Source organism: Eucyclogobius newberryi, unplaced genomic scaffold (assembly GCF_026437365.1).
Source record: "Eucyclogobius newberryi isolate DKJ021-1_F unplaced genomic scaffold, fEucNew1.0.hap1 SCAF_9, whole genome shotgun sequence".
NCBI classification, from domain to species: domain Eukaryota; kingdom Metazoa; phylum Chordata; class Actinopteri; order Gobiiformes; family Gobiidae; genus Eucyclogobius; species Eucyclogobius newberryi.
The window spans coordinates 31,315,090-31,334,606 of NW_027316532.1; the positions used below are offsets into that span (position 1 = coordinate 31,315,090).

The 19,517-nt window shown below is 40.7% G+C and overlaps 1 protein-coding gene across 1 annotated transcript; it reads left to right on the forward strand.

Annotated features, from left to right (window-relative positions):
* Nucleotides 1-106: 106 nt before the first annotated feature.
* Nucleotides 107-19,233, forward strand: acbd6 (acyl-CoA binding domain containing 6). The gene is made up of 8 exons (XM_072438675.1): nt 107-536; nt 1,110-1,174; nt 1,277-1,373; nt 3,738-3,814; nt 6,582-6,687; nt 8,249-8,338; nt 16,862-16,892; nt 18,162-19,233. The coding sequence occupies exons 1-8, from the start codon at nt 255-257 to the stop codon at nt 18,314-18,316; spliced, it is 903 nt and encodes a 300-aa protein (XP_072294776.1). The 5' UTR covers nt 107-254; the 3' UTR covers nt 18,317-19,233.
* The last annotated feature ends 284 nt before the right edge of the window (nt 19,234-19,517 follow it).

A 19,517-nucleotide genomic window follows, 5' to 3' on the forward strand; every position in this document is an offset into this window, starting at 1 on the left:
AAGTAATGAATACTATACTATAACTATAAAGGTTACAAGCTAGTGGGTCAAAATGTCAAGCGGAACTACTTCACTCGCTGAGTGTTTCACTCGAGATATTTTATTAAACGGACCGACAACAGAAACAAGTCCAAGAGCCTAGGATTATAAACAAACCAGTCTTTTTATTATTTTACGAACATTTCTTTGATTTTTGCTACTGCTTTTACCATAGTTTGGCCTTTATAGGTTCTGAATATACACTGTCAACAGCGATGGCTTCTGGGTCGCCGTCGTCCTCCCCGGACACCGCGACGGGCTCCGGTACGGACCCAGCTCGGCCCGACACCGGGGAACCACTCGGTGGAGCAGGCTCGGACTCGGACTCAGACCTCGGCTTGGGCAAGTTTGACTGCAGCGCGTCGGCGATGGGAGAGGACCAACTGGAGGGAGAAGAGCTGGAGCGGGAGTTTGAGTCTGCGGCGGGTCGGGTCGGGGGTCTGGTCCAGACTGCGAGCAGAGATCAGCTGCTGTACCTGTACGCGCGCTACAAACAGGTGAAGGGTTTTAGCTGTGTCTGTGTCAAACACGAGCAGGGCTGGGCCATATTGACAAAAATGAATGCTTATTATAACTATAATACCATGGTTATAATAATAACAATACTCAGACAAGTCAGATGTTAACAATGCATCAGAAAGGTGCTAAAATCTACCTGTTAATGCCTTGTTTGAGGTTCAAGTCTAGGACAACTCGTGAATGGACCAAAGATGATCCACAACAGGGCCTAAATGTCACTTTACTGAGTCCTTGTGGGACTGTGCCACTTTTGAGCCTGGTGTCCCATGTACCGGGCAGATTTATCCAAAACCATTGGGAAATGACATGTCCAAATCTCAGTTGATAGAGGAAGAGCGAACACTGTGATTGAAAATGACCCGAACACAAAAATGCAGTCAGATTGTATAACGCTACAGCATATTACTTTTATATTTTTACCGGGTTTTTAATTTTGTAAATCTGGTCACCCTCCATTAGATGTTTCTGTCTCATTGGTCCTTGTTTCTGATGAAACTCCACCACATTAATAATACAATAATATGCAGTGTATTTTTATACTTTATCCTCAGGTCAAAGTGGGCAAATGCAATACTTCTAAACCTGGCTTCTTTGACTTTGAAGGACAGAGAAAATGGTTTGAATATTTTGTTTATTTTCCTAATTAAAGATACATCTCATGATTCATTGTATACTATTCATAGACGGTGTACTCTTAATATGAACTACATTTCTTTAGGCAAGCGTGGAAACAGCTTGGGGACATGGATGCTGAGCAGGCTATGCAGGAATACATTTCCCTGGTGAATGGGCTGGATCCTGAAGGCAGCTCTAAGGTAATAAAGGCCAACTGACTAGATAGTTTATTGCATTTTTATAAATAATACTCACAGTATAATTTAAAGCAACAGCATGTAGATTTCTGGAGGGGGAACCTCACCTGCATGATCACATGGAAAAAGAAAGTCAAATCCATAGTTCTGAACATTTTTTGGTATGTTTTCAGTGCAATAAAAACATCCAAAATGAAAACAAAAAACAACATGCTTTTATTTTAGTCTATTTTGTGGCTAAAAAGTTTCATAGTGTGGCTGTAACCTTTGATTAACCACCAATTATCCTTAAAATCTCAAACATAAGGTATTCATAAAGGATTAAATAAATACCCTTCCTGGTCAGTTTACATTTCAATTCTAAAAACATATGATTTACATTTGTTCTCATTATCAATCAATAATGCTTAGGATTGTGTTGTCACATGCCAACAGCCTAATGTTAAGCCAATGGCAATTTTAAGAGGCTAAAATACTATACTATGCTATACACTTGGTGTTAATTAAAACTATTCTGACTATAGATCAATGTGTATTTACCATTAGTGACCCAGCAGTTCATTGGATTGCTCCACAGCTCATTTATTTTTTTTAGCTTTTTCTAATGTATCTCTATGTTTGGCACAGCTGCCAAAATCAAGCCTGCAATACTGAGAGTTTTCCAGTAGATGTCAGTGTTGCAATAATATCTAGTTCTTGCTAATTTACAGCAGAATCTGAATCAGAAAGGGTTTATTGGCATTGTCAATGAAACATAGGAATTTGTCTTGGTGATTCGGTGCAACATAAAACAATGAATAAGTCAAAAGAGGAACAATTCAAGCAATGCCTTGAGTTAAAAATTAGTATCTAACTGTGTTCAGTTACTGTGTAACTAGTTTGTATTATGGTAGTCACTGCATCTGCTTTTACATAAAGTGACTAGTAGTTCTTGAAGAGGACTTCTAACTTCAATGTCACATAGTTTAGTTTATTCACCTAATAAGGCAGGGAAATGGGCATAATACACCACCTGAACAGGAGATATAAGAATTTGTAGCACAATTGTTCATTTTTTTCACATGTAGTCCCTGGGCAGGGTAAGGATTCATAAATACAGACAATAAGGGGAAATTTTATTACAGCAACAATAAAACAGACAATATGATATTTGTGACATACAATGCACTATGCCATACAACAAGCATAAGAAATATTTCCAAACCATCGCCTTTAAGTGCCTAAAATGCATAGTCCAACCAGAGTAATCAGAACATATTAATTTGTTTGGTGTAAGTGGTGGTTAAGTGAAAAATCACCCTCTTGACAAATAGAATTTTCAGTTTCCAGTTCAGCATTTTTACCATTAACAATCGCACTCGCGCTTTCTTATTTTTGACAACAATTTGTAACTATTAATAATTCACTCTTTCTGTTCCTGCTATGTAGCTGTTATTTATTTATTTTTGTTAATTTGTTAATACAGACATCACTGTCTTTGTAGTGTCAAACTGACATGTCCTCATTTCTATGGTATATTACTTATAGACCGTCCTGCATTGCTCTACAGCGCTGCTCAGGAGTCCACTGGGCCACAATAGCACAAATGCCCCTGAAAAGAAGCTAATTGTGTTAGTGTTAACAAAGCACTATGACATAGCAGCAGCCATTCTTCTGAACACACAGTTAAATGTTGTAAGTATAAGTGCATAGACAGAGACAGAGGACAGAATAATGGGTAGAATTTGACCTCTGCTCCCACCACAATTGTTAAGGAGACTCTATATTGTATTATAGTGGAGGAGCTGCGCCAGTGCATCAGCGAATATTCTGGGTTTCAGAAGTGAATTAGGTTGTCCCAAAAGTGCATGCATAGTTGTTTTGCTTTCTTTGTCATGTTCTCCTCCACTCTTCCTTTTTCCAGAAATCTGATTTGTGTGGGTTTCTTTGTGAGTCAAGGTTGGCCTACAAACAATAGACCAGTAATGAAGTTGGGCTAAACAAAACGTTTTATGCAGTTCTAATTTATGATACTGTATGAAAAATGATACTGAAGATTAACCTGGGTCACAAATTAGAGCACTTTAATTTTCTGTTGTGCCTTTGTGTGTTGCTGGTCATTTATCAACAGTGAGATCATGTCTAAGACAAAAAGACATGTTTTTTTTCTACCTTTAGTGCTCATCTAAAGGTGTACTAAAGGTAGACTGTAAATATCTACTTACACAACACAACTATTAACTACTACCATTATTTAGTTATTTGCATTACTGTACACTACTAAATTCTGGGACAACTCTCACATCAACTGTTTCTGTTGAAGTATTAACTTTTAGCCATTGAAAAGTCAATTCCTGTAAATCGTAAAGTACAGTGTTACTTTGACAGGAAAGAAGAGGAGCAGAACGGAGAACAGGCTTTGGAGGAGCAGCGGTCAGCTCGCTATATCAGGAGGAGACAATAAGGTAACACACAAAAAAACTCTAAAAATGATACTTGGTTAATTCTGAGTAAACTCTTTTTAATTTTTTTTTATTAAAGACATTAAAATGCATAGGTCAACCCAGAAGCTTGTTAACCCCCAGTTTAGGTCCTGTATATGATTATCTTCAACAGACCGTAAATGCTGTAAGGGCCTGTAGACGTCATACACTTCTGATTTATGTTAATGAAATATATTCTCCATTTAGTCTTTCCTGGCAGACTTACTCAAGCTTAAAAAGCTCATCATCATTTCAATATAAAGAGCTCTTTTGGAGAGGAAAATGAGATGTGTGAATCCTGCAGGTTTTGCCCCTAAATGCCTGTATATGATTAGTATGCACACTATTGAGAAGAGACAGCCAGAAAACCCCTTTTTAATTACGTTACGATTCGGGGATAGTTTCAGGGTGAAAAAGGTGCGTGGGGTGAAGCAGAGTGGGAAAAGTGGAGCAGATTCCCAGAAGGTTGTGCTCCATGATGATCTCTCATAGCTATGCTATCCTACTCTTAAGGGAAACTTGCAAAAAGAAAGTCATTACCATGGCACGTACACACTCCTTTTGCCATACGCACATATAAACATACTCATGCTGCTTTACATTACTACGGCTGGATTCAATTCAGGACATAACCTGCCTGAACTGTCACACTCACTGCTCTGCTGCATTTCAATTTTCCTCTTTCTCTCTTACACACAGACGAGTTCCATATTAAACAGCCAAGCACCTGTTAACCAATCTGAGAGTTAATTGCATTTCTTATTCCAGATCTTGATTTCCAAATGTGTCTCTGTGTAACTAGTATTGACAAATGGGAGATTTATTATCAATATCTCTAAAATGAGCTGATCAGATGGTTGGAGCGGCTCGAATTCAACCTCTAAAGTTCTCTGTCCAACCTAAACACGTTTCTTGATCAACAGTTGAGTTTTCCAGGCTCTTTGCCGTTGTTCTCATTGTTCTAGGTATCTCCATGTGGATGGTGCAGACCAGGGTCCTATAGGGGTGTGATGACAGATTGTGTGGGCCTTTGGCTCTGCTCATGCGCTTGTGATGGATGGTGTGGCGGTGGTGTTGATCAGTGGAGCTCAGGTCAGGTAGATGAACGTTCTCCAGCACTGTGGCCAGTTTAGTCTGATGGATGAAGGACATATCTGCCAGTACACCAGACTGGACGCACACGTGTTTGTCCATTACACCTTCGCACACACACAAAGAAAACACACACATTCAGAAACACACTGAACTCTTTGTGCCACCACTGTGATGATGACAGAGTAGCCTGTGACCTTCCCAGCATGCAATGCGGCAAAGAGTTGATGCAATATTGTTTGTAGGACTTTTATTAAGCATTTATTGTTGTTAAGACCATTTTGTTTGGACCTGCTTTTCTACATCATGGTATTAAATAATGGATGTGCTTTTAATACTTATTTTACATATTGTACAACACCATACATGCAGTAATGTTTGACACAAGTGAGGCCAGCTCAATCCCACCATCAATGAAAGACGGATGAGCTAGCCTATTGATTAGTTGTTGGCGGAGACGGATGGCAGCCACATATCAGGGACACTTGGGGTCAATGTGGCCATCAGACAAGGAAGTGGGTGTGGTCCAACTCCTGGACTCATGAATAAACATAGTGCTGGTAATCAGGCGTATGTAAATGAACGTACTCATACATAACCTAGAAGTAATAAAAGTGTAATGAGTTATTCATAATTCATCACAGGCTGATGAGGATATGGCAGGAAGAGGGGGATTGAGTGAACTTGGAGAAAGAGAGGGTAGATGAAAGCCAGAGGTTCATTAAAGAACAAATGGAAACAAAACTTTTCTTTGTCTGTGTCTTGTTGGTGTCACACTAAAACATCCCCTCCTCAGTACTTGTATCAATACTTAAAATTGGACGTCCTACTACCGTAATTTGTTTTTTAAGTCATTTGTGGAATGTGGAATTATACAGAATTATTAAGAGTTTCCTGCATATGAGGGGGTGTTTGTAGTGGTATCAGAAGGATGTTGAATAAAGGTGTCCTTCAGTATTTATTAGTGTGATAATTAATGTACAACGATAATTAACTTTTCTTTCTGGCATTGTTCAAGCTACTCACAAGGTTTGTTTGTTTTTACTTTATTTCTCATGCATAAATTTTCATACTATCCTAAATCAAACTATATTGTGAGGGTTAGGTTTTTCTGGAAGAGTGGGGATTTGGGACAGAAATGGAGGGTTTTGTCCTTGAGGATGACAGACTTACTGTGTGGGAGTGGTGTGGCCATGGCGAGTACGAGGGGCTTCTGTCAGACAATACAGCACTATATTCTATTAATCAGAACGGCTGGTGCACGTGAGAGGGTGGGGAAGGCGTAAAGCTCCAAATGAGATTTGGCCCCCTTTTCTTGTGGTTACACCTTAGTCCGCTGCCCCTGCACCTTTGCAGCACCCACGCTGTTGCCGGTCCCCAGTGGCATGAGGTTATTAGAGGCATCAGATAAAATCTCTGTCTGTGTGATACCAGTGTTCCCCAGAGATGTGGCACGTGCCGCAGCTGCTGGCCTATGAAACACACACTTCAGAGACTTAGTCATTAGATGTATGTTTTAGATCTATTTGTAAATGCTCTTACAACATTTTATACAATCCAGCTAAAAACAAACAATGGTTAAAAGTCACATTGATAGAAAATGGTAAGTTTAGCACAAGCAGGGTTTTTTTGATTTATTCTTCTGCTTTTTTTCCAGGGAAGAAGATAAGAACATCTTCGACTACTGCAGGGAAAATAATATTGACCGAATCAACCAGGCTCTGAGCATACAGAACATGGACGTCAATACAAAAGATGAAGAGGTAACATAACAGCACAGCACCTGCACAATATAGTGCAGCAGTCACAGTTTAGATTCTGTGTAGCCGGGGTGTATTTAACAGTGACAGTGGGAACCTGGAGGCACTGTGCCAGTGAGGGAAAATTAACCTTTCACTCAAGGGCACACTGTTTGTTATGTATGAATGTTCTGCTCCTAATGCTTCCCAGAAAGGCATTGAATGTGCATCTGCTGTGAGTCCTGCCCTGCTCTGACCTGTTTCACAGAAAAATACAGGTCAAGCTGCAAAATTTATGCAGCTTCTTCAGCGTGTTATGTAATATATTCTATAACATAGGACCACTGCTCAGGCCTGGATGTGTAATTTGTGCGAACAGCTATTAACATTCTGGTGTGGTTTTAGAATTGACCCTGAGATTCATTCATCTCTCCTGATTCATTATCAGTCGAACCAAATGTCTGGTTCTCTGCCTCTTTCATCGCACCCTTCTCCAGATAAACTGAAATCGTCTGCCGAATCCCAGTCCGGAGCCAGATGGTCCAGAGCCTGAGAGCTTTGTCTCTTCACTGCCATTGTTTTTGTGATCCTGGATGTAGTTCAACCTTGCATCAGCAGAGGGCACTAGTGAAGTTTTACTTTACATTAGTAATAAAACCAGAGGCCACATTATTCTGCCTGCAAAAGCCACCAGATAATTCTATTGAAATAAGGCAGAATATTATTTACTGTAATAGATTCAATTTACGTAGTGTAAGATCTTTATGTAGTTTCTGGGACACTTTTTAATAAAAGGCCCAGGACCTGCAATAAGTTCCTGCAGTGTAAAAATGTAGAATTTTGAGTCAGTGTCATTTTACTTTAAGAGGAAACTGGAATAAGGAAGAGGTCCAGTGAAAAACGTTTGCAAAATGAATGCATCTACTGAAGGAACAACAATCATAGTTAGCTATGTAGTCTGTTTAGTTTAGTTTAACCTACAGTTGTCTTAGTAATTACCGGTATATGAAATAAGAGCCTTATAGTTATATAGTTATACATCTAAATGCCTTTCAATTTGAATTGTGGTTGGACTGTAGTTAAAGTCCCATTCAAAGCTGTTTGAAATATGAATTCATGTTGTCAGGAGCCAGCAGCCGCACACCTGAGCTGAGAGCCAGAGAGCATCTGATTGGTATTCTAGCCTGGCTTAAGAGATCCATTTTAACATGCAGCCACTGTGATCAATATGATTTAAGCAACAGAGTTGGACTGGGGCAGTTTGCTTTACCTAATTGGCCTCACTGAAAAATGAGCTTACATGGTTTTATTTGAAAAAGGATCTTGGAGCTCAGGACCACAGTGTGTCTGAGAGACTGGTGGTGGTTCACTGATCAGAGGCTGCTCCTGGTTTGGGACAGTGTTTCATCAATCACCCTTCTGAGGCAAGTTTAAATGGGCTGGAGTTAACCTTTTGGCCCTTAACCAGAGCTTTCTCATTTGTCTTATGTTGGGAATGTTTGTTTGATAAAATATAATACTGTACCAGACAAAACAATACAGAAAGGTACATTTCTATATTAATCCATAATGTCTGTGGATCCAGGGCCGGGCACTTCTGCACTGGGCCTGTGACAGAGGACACAAAGAACTGGTGTCGGTGTTACTGGAACACAAAGCGGACATCAACAGTCAGGTAGGTCAAAGAAATATCACCTGTGGATTGTGGCTTTCTTGAAAGATAGAAAACGATGACTCCATGTACTGGTAAAGTTCGTATGTGCATACATGTTTTATTTGTATGCTCAAATGGAATAATTGCAGATCTTCCTAACACCAAACAACTTTGTTTTGTGACACACTGCCGTCCAAAATGTTGATACAGGCAAATCCCATGGAGCCCCTGCAGTCGACTTAGCCCGTGTGTAGCCTAGTCTTCGGCCTTTCAGGGTTTAGCTGCATTGTAGGTTTTATCTTTGTCGGTAAGCTGGCTCAGCTGCACATTGAAGAAATTACTCCGCCGGCCACACAGAGACACAACAAAGTGTTTCCAAAGAGCTGCGCGGATAGAGGCTTTAACTGTAATGCCAAATCAATTGAAAGTAATCAGGCAAATTGTTTGACGTTGCACAACACACAAAATCATTCAACAGATGAATTTATTTTGTTGTGTTTTGTTTTGAACAGGAGGTTGGGAGATTTTAGAAGAGCAGATAAAATGGTCTCAACATAGAGAGTCCAGACGGAGAGGCTGCCACTTACACTGATGATGGCACTTGTTGGTGCTAGAGTCATGTTTCATTAGCCAATCAGAGCACAGACACGTCCTTATTCATTCATTAGGCGCACAAGGACCTCTTCACCTGCCTGTCTCACAGGAGTCAGCGCAGGCGACTCTGAGGAAGACGGAATATTAAAAGAACTGGACTTTGCTGCACTGTTCCTGGGAACAGATTTATGAGGTAGCAAAGAAAAATATAGTGTGCTAAATCATATGTCAGAGCCACAACGCCAAATTATTTGCTCACTATGTAAAACTGCATAATGATGCATTGCATATTGGACAAGCACAGACATTAGACAAAAAATAGTTTCATACTGAGGAAGATAACATTTTGATGCACACTTTAATGTGTGTGTCCTGTAGTTGTTTTATCACTGAGGAAAGGAAAGTTTGTGTTTGTCTGCAAATGCATGTGTAAGGTTGGTTACAGGCCTGACCTGTAATCACTGTTAGCCTCCGTCAACTGCATAGGCCCTGGTAAATACAGCTCTAACCTGATTTATGCTTAATTTGCTGATTAAAAAGGGGCAGGGGACTTCAGAGATAAAACAAAAACTATTATTCCTTTGGCTGACAAGGGAAACTGTTTGAAATTAATCAACTGATTGCTTCAGTGAACTGTTCCCAAACCCTGGTAACCTGCATTAGGGCTTGTTTGATAGTTAATCCTGGATCAGGACAGTGACAGACTACAATAGGTAGCAGTGAGCACAGCTCTGCCAACTGTGTGCTGTTCCTGATGTGGCCTGTACATTAAGCCTCTCTCTCCTCATCCATACACTGCCGCGCACTCAGCTAATACACCCAGGAAAGTGGGACACCACAACTGTGGGACAGAAGAAAATAAAAGCTTACTTAATGTAATAATGAAAATTACAGCTTAAACACAGCAGTGTGTGCTACAATACATTTAAGAGCATTAATGAGGCATTAGTTAAAAAAAAATTCCATCATATCAACTGACTGGATCACCAGAAGTTTACATACTTTTAATGAAATTAATAAAACAGTTTCTGACAATGTCGGTTATTATTACTTTTTGAGTTGGTAAATTCCCCTTGTTAGAGGGAAATCGCAGAGAGTGTTTTGTAGTGATCCTTGGTGTGTGGTACAGGGCAGGGTCATATTGCTCATGGAATGTTGTTATTTGCTCTTTGGATGAAATTAAACTCTTAATTTTGCAAACATGCAACAGCTCCCCCTGATGCCTGAAAATACAAGTAATTAGAGTCCTGAAACAAGTTTGCACTAATCGGGTAAGGGGCACAGTCATGAAGAAAATGTGTCAGTCATATAATTAATTATATAGTAATCACACATTTTGTCTTTTGTGATATACATTTTAGGCCGTATCGGCCCTGCGTCTGGTGGCAGGATTTCCTCACAACTTAATGCTTAATGGTATGCGCTGTTTGTAACTTTTTAGCTTTTTACATTGAGCCATTTAAACTCCACGGACATAGTGGATTCATATGAGATTAAAAATGAATAAAAGTTCTAGAATGTGATCAGATTAAACTGGTTGGTGCCTGTTTTTCCTCGCCTGAATGTGCACTCTCCCTGTGGTCTCTTTGACCAGACGCTGTAATCCCACACCCTCAGCTTATCCTCATTCCATACATTTGTTTTTCTGAGGTGGAAAACCCACCCTAACCTGTTTCTAAACAGTTGCCATGGGATTGTGGACATTCAATAAGGGACAAAGTGAAGAACTGCAGTCTAGACCTTGCTAAACAGGTGAACTTTATAAACAATGTCAGACTTAGCTGATTGTGCCATGAGCTGTGGGATATCTGGGATTAGTCCAACAATAAGAAAGCACAGGTGAGATGCAGGTTAACACAACAAAAACAGCTTGGAAGGAAGTACAAGTTGTAAAAAGAGACAGTTTCTCTTCTCAGTTTTCTGTCCTCTTCCTCTTCTCATCGTTTGTCTTCTGCAACTCCCGGGGCCTCTGTCCCGCTCACCCCATCCTTTCACCCGCCTTCCCCATACTTTGTATTAAAACAACATGATCCATGAGGAGGGTGGTCGACTCGCTAATTCTAATTAATCCAGCGTGGTCGCACGCCCGCGCAGGCTCCAAGCACTCCCAGTCTATCAGATAGAAATTCATAACTTAATTGAGGTCAGAGCCTCGAGTCGGCAGAACAAAAGTCTTCAGCCAGGACCAGCAAGATCAATAGTAATAAATATCTGACTTGGGGCAGCAACTGTTGGTGGCCACAGAGCTAAAAACAAGATTTATACACATAATCTGAACGGGTGGCTTTAGAGACATAAAAACAATCTTTGCTCCTTGTATCAAGAAGTGAATTTACTTTCGTTCCTTTTTTGAAGTTAAAATCAGTTTTGACTGAGCTTGATTTATGATAGATGTTGCTCTCTTAAAGAAATGTATGTATTCCACTCAATGTAGGGAAAACAACAGAAATTAAAAACTAAAATAAATTGACTAAGCACAAATCAGAACTTTAAATGCACATGGCACAATCTCAAGTTCATTAGTAAAGTCAATCAGTGAGCTTGTGTCATTCTGAAGATGGTTTTGATCGGAAATTAAGAATACAGAAGGAATACAGACATTTATTTCATACCAAAGTATTCCAATATGTTATAAATGCACATTCCTCTTCTCAAATCAACTGGGTTGTCTGGAAGAACATTTTATTTTAATCAAACACATTTGTACGCATTAGCATTCGTTCATGCACATTTTTCAAGAAAAGCGTAGTAAAACTAATATCAATATTTATGACTTTTCCTCCTGAAGTTGCTACCTTCAGCAGAAGGCGCGTATCGTGGGTCTGATGTAAATGTTTCCCTGTTATAGCGGAGAGCAGCACACAAAGCCCTCTCATGTGTGTCCTCTACTGTTGACTGTAGCGCTCACAGTAAACCACGTACACATGCGCCGGGGCACTGAGCTGATTGAAATTCTATGGCAGAGGCATTATTACACATTGGTATCCCTCCCCTTTCCCAGCACTAGCTCCTATAACTAATGGCTCAGTCAGCCCAGTCATAACAAATATCCAACCAGATTCGTCATAATTGTGTATATATGCATGTGTGTGTGTTCAAGTGTGTGTTTCTTTGTAATTGTGCAACCGACCCCCTCCAGAAAATATGGGGTCTTTTAAGATGAGAAAGGCAAGAAGGTGGAAAACTAAAAAAGGGCTGAATATAAATTGAGTACAAAATATAATTGTAAGGCCATAACACAGTGCAAACAAAGGCGATGACAGTAGCAGCAGGTCTGTACCCTGTACCCCAAACTAATTTTCTTTTTCGTTTTAATTTCCTTTTTAGGACCAACTATTAAGACGCAGATGCCTTTTTAAAATGTTGAGCCTTTCCATGTCCTTCTCTTTAAATCTTAAAAGGAATAGTAACCACTGCATGCAGCACCTGATGTTTTACCACCCTCATTGTGAGCACTTCTTATTGGAGCCATATTTAGTACCTGCGGCACATTAGGCCAAGTTGTGGAAATGAAAGCGGCTGTGTTAAAAGGGCCCATAGCACGTGGATACAGTTATGAATCTATTATATGAGCACTCAGAAAGGAGTCGGTGAGCTGACAGTAATAGTACGGCCTAAAGAGGCCATTGCAGCAGGTAACAGTCCTCTTTGCCATCATCAGCTGTTGTTTCTTTCTTATTGGCCACTCTCTGGGCCTTGCCTACACTCAACTATTTGATTTCCATCGTTCTTAACCGTCCACATAAATTGTCGGGAGCATTAAAGCTGTCCTCGACCATTTGAGGCGGAGGTGGAGAGGAGAGTGAGAGAGTGCGGGCTGGATGCAGACAGCCGGGGTGGGGATGGTGAGCATGGAGAATAAACAAAGTAAGTGTTTTCCCTCCATCAGTCTCCGGCACTACTCAGCTTTATGGGTCCCTCACTCCAAATGCCTCAGCCCCCGCGCCCGCACCATTGATTTTCATATTACACTCTTTTATGTATTTATTTATTTCATATATTTCTTTTCAAACGTCATCGATGAGTCGCTGGAAAACAGACGGGGCCTCTGGTGATGTTAATTCTCAGCTCTGGCCTTATACTCTTCTCTGATGGCCATAATGGAGGCTAAGGTGTCCCCTGGGAACAAGCAAGTGCTGTGACACAAGAGGCAGGGAAGTGTCCGGAAAACTGGGATGGAGAGAATAAAGATTAGCAGAAAAGAGGAAGACGGAGTTCCTGTCCTCTGTTTTAATGTAGAAAAGTAACACAAGGTGGCATTAATACTATATGTTCAGCTATAAGCTATATGTTCAGATTCTTTGCTTCTTTGTCTCGTAGTTGTTAAATTATCTCATTAGCATCAAACTAACAATACAATATATGTGTTTTAAGATTTACTTCTTTTTGACAAGGGAGGGAATGACCAAAACCAGGGATATCTTTTGTAGTCTGTGTCTTCCTTGCCTAGATTATAGTATTGCTCAAGAAGAGAAATGTGTTCTCTTATTATCTTCTATATTCGGTAGGCAATATTTTCCCACTTCTCGACTGTGGCTGTGGCTCTCAACACTGACTGAAGGTTACGTCACGCACTCACAGAGGAGACCCTGATCTAATTAGGGGTGGCCAGGACACCACATCCTTTTAACACTGGGGCTCCCTAAAGAGCATCCACATGTGAGGAGAAAACACAAATGAACTACTGAGGGCAAACACCACATAGGCTTGTTGAGACAGTTCTGTTGGTCAACAACAGTACAATATACTTCTTAAGAACTCTCAGACAGAATTTAAGGACTCTTAGACTACATTCTGGTAGAATGGTAGAATGAGATAGAAACACAGAAAGAGCATAACTCTTTACACTTTAAACCAAAGATCTCACTGTTCTTGCTTGCACAGATTCTCTTCATACGTCGACCTCAAAGTTGAGTGGTGCAGTGCTTGGCAGATTTATTGTAGTAGCGTGTGGTGTTGCTGCTGGTTACAGATGGCTCTCCCTGACGCTCCTCTCGCTCCTCTCCATCTTTCTGCTGTTGTCTGATTAATGGCACCTGCTCATCATAATGCTATCTGCTGGAATCTGCATACCAATGATCCCCAGTGCCTATCGATTCACCCCTCATCTTTCCAGCACACACACGCTCTCCCTCCCTGCACCACTGTCATTATAAAAGTCAGCAGCTGCTGCATGCATTGATCATAAATCATAATTGCTTGTCCATTTTTCCCCTCTTGGTTAATGTTGCTGTCAGGGACTGTGTGAGGGTGGGCATGAGGGTAAAAACAGAGGCCGAGAGAGAACAGAGACGAACTCTCAGAACATTCCACTTTTTCAATTTAAAGAATTGTTTGCCCGAGAACACATGTGACTATTAACGTTGAAATATGTTGGAACCTTTTGCTGATAAAAATACATATTTGGTGTTTTTTCCGTGAGCGTACATTTCTCAAGTCTATGTCTCACCACATTCATGAACTTGTCACCCTGGTGACCAGAGGAGTTCAGAAAGGAAAATGTATAATCCTGAAGCGTCACCTTTGCCTTTTGAATGTGTGATGTTATGTGTATTGTTTGTGTTGTACTGTTCTGTATTGGTGTCAAAGCCTTGCCTTTTGTGTCTGAAATAGTTTAAAGGGAGACTATGTAACATTTCTGGTCTCTATTTCTGGTCTGGTCTGTTATTTTTGCTTGTACTGTATGGCATTTCTTTTAGCTATTTCCAATGCAGATAAGCAGGGGATGTCACCAGGCCAAGTTACAGATCACATCTGTGGAGAGGCAACCAAAAAGGTGTGAAAAATGTTTTTCAGGTGCAAGATAGATTAGTTAAATGCCATACTATGGAACATTTTAACCAAAGTATTTAAATCTCCATGGTGGCAGACCCCCACCAGAAAAGTTACAAAGGGCACCTTTAAGTTAGTCAAAAGTAAAACATGCATTGGTCATCTAAATCTATAAAGACATCAAACTAAAGACGTGGGTTCCTCCTTGATTTATTCTCCTTCTCTCCTCCTTCCTGTTCTCCTTTATCTCACTGGACATAGTTTCTGTATAAAGGAAATGATAGATTAGTGGGACTTACATTCAGCAAAACTGCAATTGTACTAATAGATCAAGGCCTCCCTATGCTACTGCTAAGCATATTGGCCCACCCCATTAGGGTGATACACTGCACAGCTGCTATTGTGCAAGCCACTGCTGTATTGAGCACTATGCTGACATCCTGTCCAGCATTTCTGCACCGCAAGGGGAAACTTTGGGTGACATGTAAAAGCAGAGGTTCTTCTATGCGACATGGCTCCATAATGGGATGGGAACAGGGGTGCACCAGAGTTAAAGAGGGATGAGGGGGGGTTGAAAACTGCTATGGTAGCGAACAGAAGGTATTGGGGATATACGGAGGAGTGTCTTGTCCTGGCTGCTTCCAGAGCAAATGGAAGACAATCCAATTTCCTGTGATTCCATCAGCCTCCGTCCTGGATCCAGGGGCATTAGGGAACGCTGAGAGGACAGGCCACTGACCCCTCACCAGAACAGGCACATCCGGAGTCCGTAGCATCTTTAACATACACATGTGCAGCCAGCGGTGTGCAGCACACAGGCTTTGTGTGCATGTCTGTTTAACTGCAGATTAGCGCCTGCTCCAGATTAGCGCCTAAACCCCTTACATTTTAATTATATTGTATACATTTACTGTGTGAGTATCCAGGACTTTCTCTTGGCTCTATTTTCCCCTTTGCATATTCTGAATTCTGACAGACAGTATTGTTGTTGCAAGCCAGTAGCGGTACTTCACTGAACTGCTGGTGATTTGCATCTGTGTTTAGTGATCTGCCCAGTGGGAATAGAAAGCTCTAATCCAATCAGCGGGTCCCTGAAGTGCTGTCCCTCACAGAGGGAAACAACAATAGGATCATTCTGGCTGGAGCTAAACAGAGAAGAGAGGAATAGAAGAGGGACAAATTTAAGACTAAAATATCAGAAATGTTCTATAAATTAGAAAATAGTTTTTACATCCCAATCCCGAATAAATAAAAAGGATGACTCCCAAATGTAGATGACAGACTTGCTGCCATCTACATTTGGCGTTAAGGCTTACATTTTTCGGAGCCTAAACTCGTATAAATCTTCTAATGTCTTGTACAGCGAGGTCTGGCTGGTAGTAGAGCAAGAGAGGCTAATGAACAGTTTGCCCATAATGGCTTTTGTGATTTTAGGTTTATTTCAACTCCAATGACATTGAGAAGTGTGGAAAGTGCCTTTTAACTTTTAATCTATCTCGCAGCATAGTCATCGTGCGTGGCTGAACAATTGCTTCTGTTCTGGGACTGGAGGCTACACTTTGTCCATTCATCATCATTATAAGGTGCAAAGGCAGGTCGGAGCTGTGATTAAGAACTGAGTCTGCTGTTGATGATGCCTGTCATAGATTGGGCCTTATTACATTCGCCTCTGTCCCAAAAGAATTATACATCGTCCAGTGACCTGGGGGTTTAAAGTAGTTTCACCTCCTCAATGGACACCTGCAAGGAGTAAATGTAGTGTACTTACAAACTAAGTCCTTTATGGCAGATATGGGAAACATGTGCAAATAGTGCTTTATAATTTCTGTTTGTGTCCTCCGAATATGACAGCTTAATGCAACCCTGGTTAGGTTGTAAAAATGTTGTGCCATTTTTAACCTGTAGGGGCCCATGGTAAGCTGCTCATCCTCTTTGATCTGATGTCCGTCTGACTTTTTATGTTTATGGCTAAGATATTGTAATTTTTTTTATTCATTAATCTTTTTAATTGGTAAATTTGTCTTCTGCATCATAATGTCAGATGCAAAGAAATATCTTATGTTGATATGTTTTATTGTCTGTGTTTACTGTTTAACAGCGCTATCTGCGCCCAACGATTTATATCAAATATCAGTTTTAATTGTACTTGTTGAGCATTTTGTCTTTTTCATTTTTTAGGATAATGAAGGACAGACCGCACTACATTATGGTAAGACACTCTTTAATATGTAATTGTGACAATGTCTAACTCCTGGGTAGACTTGAATGCCGCAGAAAGTATTGGAAACTTAGTTTTAACTCATTATCTACTTTTGCGTTACACCAGTTTGCTCCCCCTTTGTAATGTGTTACATTTGTGTGTGCCCGTCTGGTTTTGTTGGGTATGTAATAATCACAAGGCCTCCCAGAGGAAATCAGCAGTGGTCCTCAGACTCCCCTGACCCTCTCATGCCCCATCATAGGTGTCCCAGAGGGGCGTTCCTCCACCACAAGTGTGTGTGTGTGTGTGTGTGTATGTGTTTGTGTGTGTGTGTGTGTTTGTGTGTGTCCATCTGTCCCTGAGCGCGTGGGGCTGCCCTTCTGCTGGTATGTTGCGTCACCTATTTGATATCCTTACACAGAGCACAAGAAGTCCAGAGATGGGGCATAAAAAGATGACTAATAAACATAAGCGATGAACTCCCAGAGACAAATAGCAGAGAATGAAAATTCATTCGCACCTCTCTTTGCACAGGGCCACACTGCTTGGCAAGTGATTAATTGAGGGTTTACTGCTCACCATAAATTGTGCTCCTCCTCTACGGCTCCCACGAGGGCCGGCCACTTTTTACAGCTCAAGGCCCAGGCGAGACACCCACTGCACAGGCACACGCCGCCTAAATAAAACACTGTTTGGAGCAACAACCTGAGCTCTGCAATGCCTCTTAAAAACCTGCCTGTCAATCAGTTAGGGTGAATCATTGGTGGTCCTTGTGGTAGTCAATATAAGTTACCCTCAAAGACTCAATGTGTACAGACACACATGCATATGATCACATCTCATGCATACACACTATCAGCAGCACGCCGCAGCCGGCCCCAGGCCGAGGTTGAGAGGCCTGACTGTCAATCATTGCGGCTGCTGACATCAGCGATCAGTGGAGGCTCAACCAGCTTTTTAAAAGGAGAGAGCGTTTGACACAGACTCAGGGGCACTCAGAGGAGCAGATAAAGGGGATGAGGTGCCATGCCAGAGAGGCAAGAGGTGTCTCGGCACAGCCCGGACCTGCTAACTGGGTTAAGAAAGTGCAAGTCACCCTTCCTGCCTGTTGTAAGAGAAGGATAAGACCCTTTTAGTGGCCCTCAAATGACCAACAGGGCACAAATGAAGTGTTTGAGTGAAGCACAGGTTCAGCCAGGTGTCAGCGCTGGATCTGAGATGTTCTTTTCATTAACTATAAGCCGGACAACTGCCCACTCTTTCCTCCTTTTTCCTCAGCATCGGCTTGCGAGTTTGCTGACATTGTGGAGCTTCTCCTGGACTCTGGCGCTGACCCTTCTATCAAAGACATGGAGGGCTCTCTACCAGAAGAAGTCACTGAGTCCAGCGCCATCTCGTCCCTTCTTTGCCAGTATACAGCCCCCAAAGGCTAGATCTCCCTCCTCCCTTTTTTATACCTTTAGTCATGAACTCATTCTTGCCATTCATATCCTCCTCTTTCCCCAAGAGACTTTATTATCCTGATAACTTCATTTCAATAGATTTGCAGAAGTTTTTCTTTAATTTCATTATGTAATGTGATAAACTGTGTATCCTGTAAGGATCGAGTTACCATACTTTGAAGGAGTTAAGCTTAAAGGTTGGGTATGTAGACATTTTATTTCAAATTTCATAAACATGCAAGATAAATGTGTTCAAATGAACTATTTGCAATGTTAATTTATTCTTATTATTAAAACATTGGTCATGGCAGGACGATTATCCAATCAGAAAGCAAAATGAGCCTCACTTTTGGTTTTACAGTTCCTACAATTGAAACCAGTGAGTTTACACCATGTGTCCTCTCTGGTTGGAATGGTCTCTACTTAAAGCACAGCACCAATCATGAATCAGTGCTAGTGCAACTTTTGCAGCTCAGTGAGCCTGAAATACTGGAGGTTCTGAGCTGAGCCATGTGGCATGGCCTCTTATACTGAGAAGGAGAAAACTTGTATCTGTCCTTTAAATGCAGGTTAAAGCAATGACACAGGTTCAGACTACATACCTCACCTTCATAACTAACTACTTATATGGGCACTGTCATGATTCAATAAGTATTTCCTGTTTATCTATTCAATTCATTGACAAAAAAACAAATATTCCCATCATCACAAAATATTTATTGTATATTATAAGGTGATGTAAAAGCCCTCCTTAACTGACACACATCTACAAATCCTTTTACAAATACTTTTATTGTAGTTTACCCTTATAAACTGCCTTATGAAAAGTATTATTCATGATTTTTGATTTACAGTGGTGAATGCTTTAAGTCATGTTAAGTATAATTATTAAAGTCATAGATAATACATTTCTGGCCTTTTTCTTTAAATCTGTGTTACACTGCTGTTGAATATGAAAACAAAACATTTAGAGATGAGAATGAAATTTACATTAGTTAAAGAATATTATTTTAACTCCAATGTGGTCAAATTCTCAAAGTTGAGGTTTGTATTGATGACTTTATGAGCAAATGGGCACTGGTCTATTATTTTCCGGGCTAACAGACAATGATAGACAATCACTCAAGTCCTATAAATATTAGTTTCTACATGGCACATTACACCCCATTTCACCAATGTTAAAACACAAAAC

Bases quoted from the DNA above. Each gene is read 5' to 3' on its own strand.
- acbd6 (XM_072438675.1), top strand. From the start codon at position 255: ATGGCTTCTGGGTCGCCGTCGTCCTCCCCGGACACCGCGACGGGCTCC. The intron at 537-1,109 runs GTGAAGGGTTTT...CTTTATCCTCAG, and splicing joins TGTACGCGCGCTACAAACAG to GTCAAAGTGGGCAAATGCAA. The intron at 3,815-6,581 runs GTAACACACAAA...CTTTTTTTCCAG, and splicing joins TATCAGGAGGAGACAATAAG to GGAAGAAGATAAGAACATCT.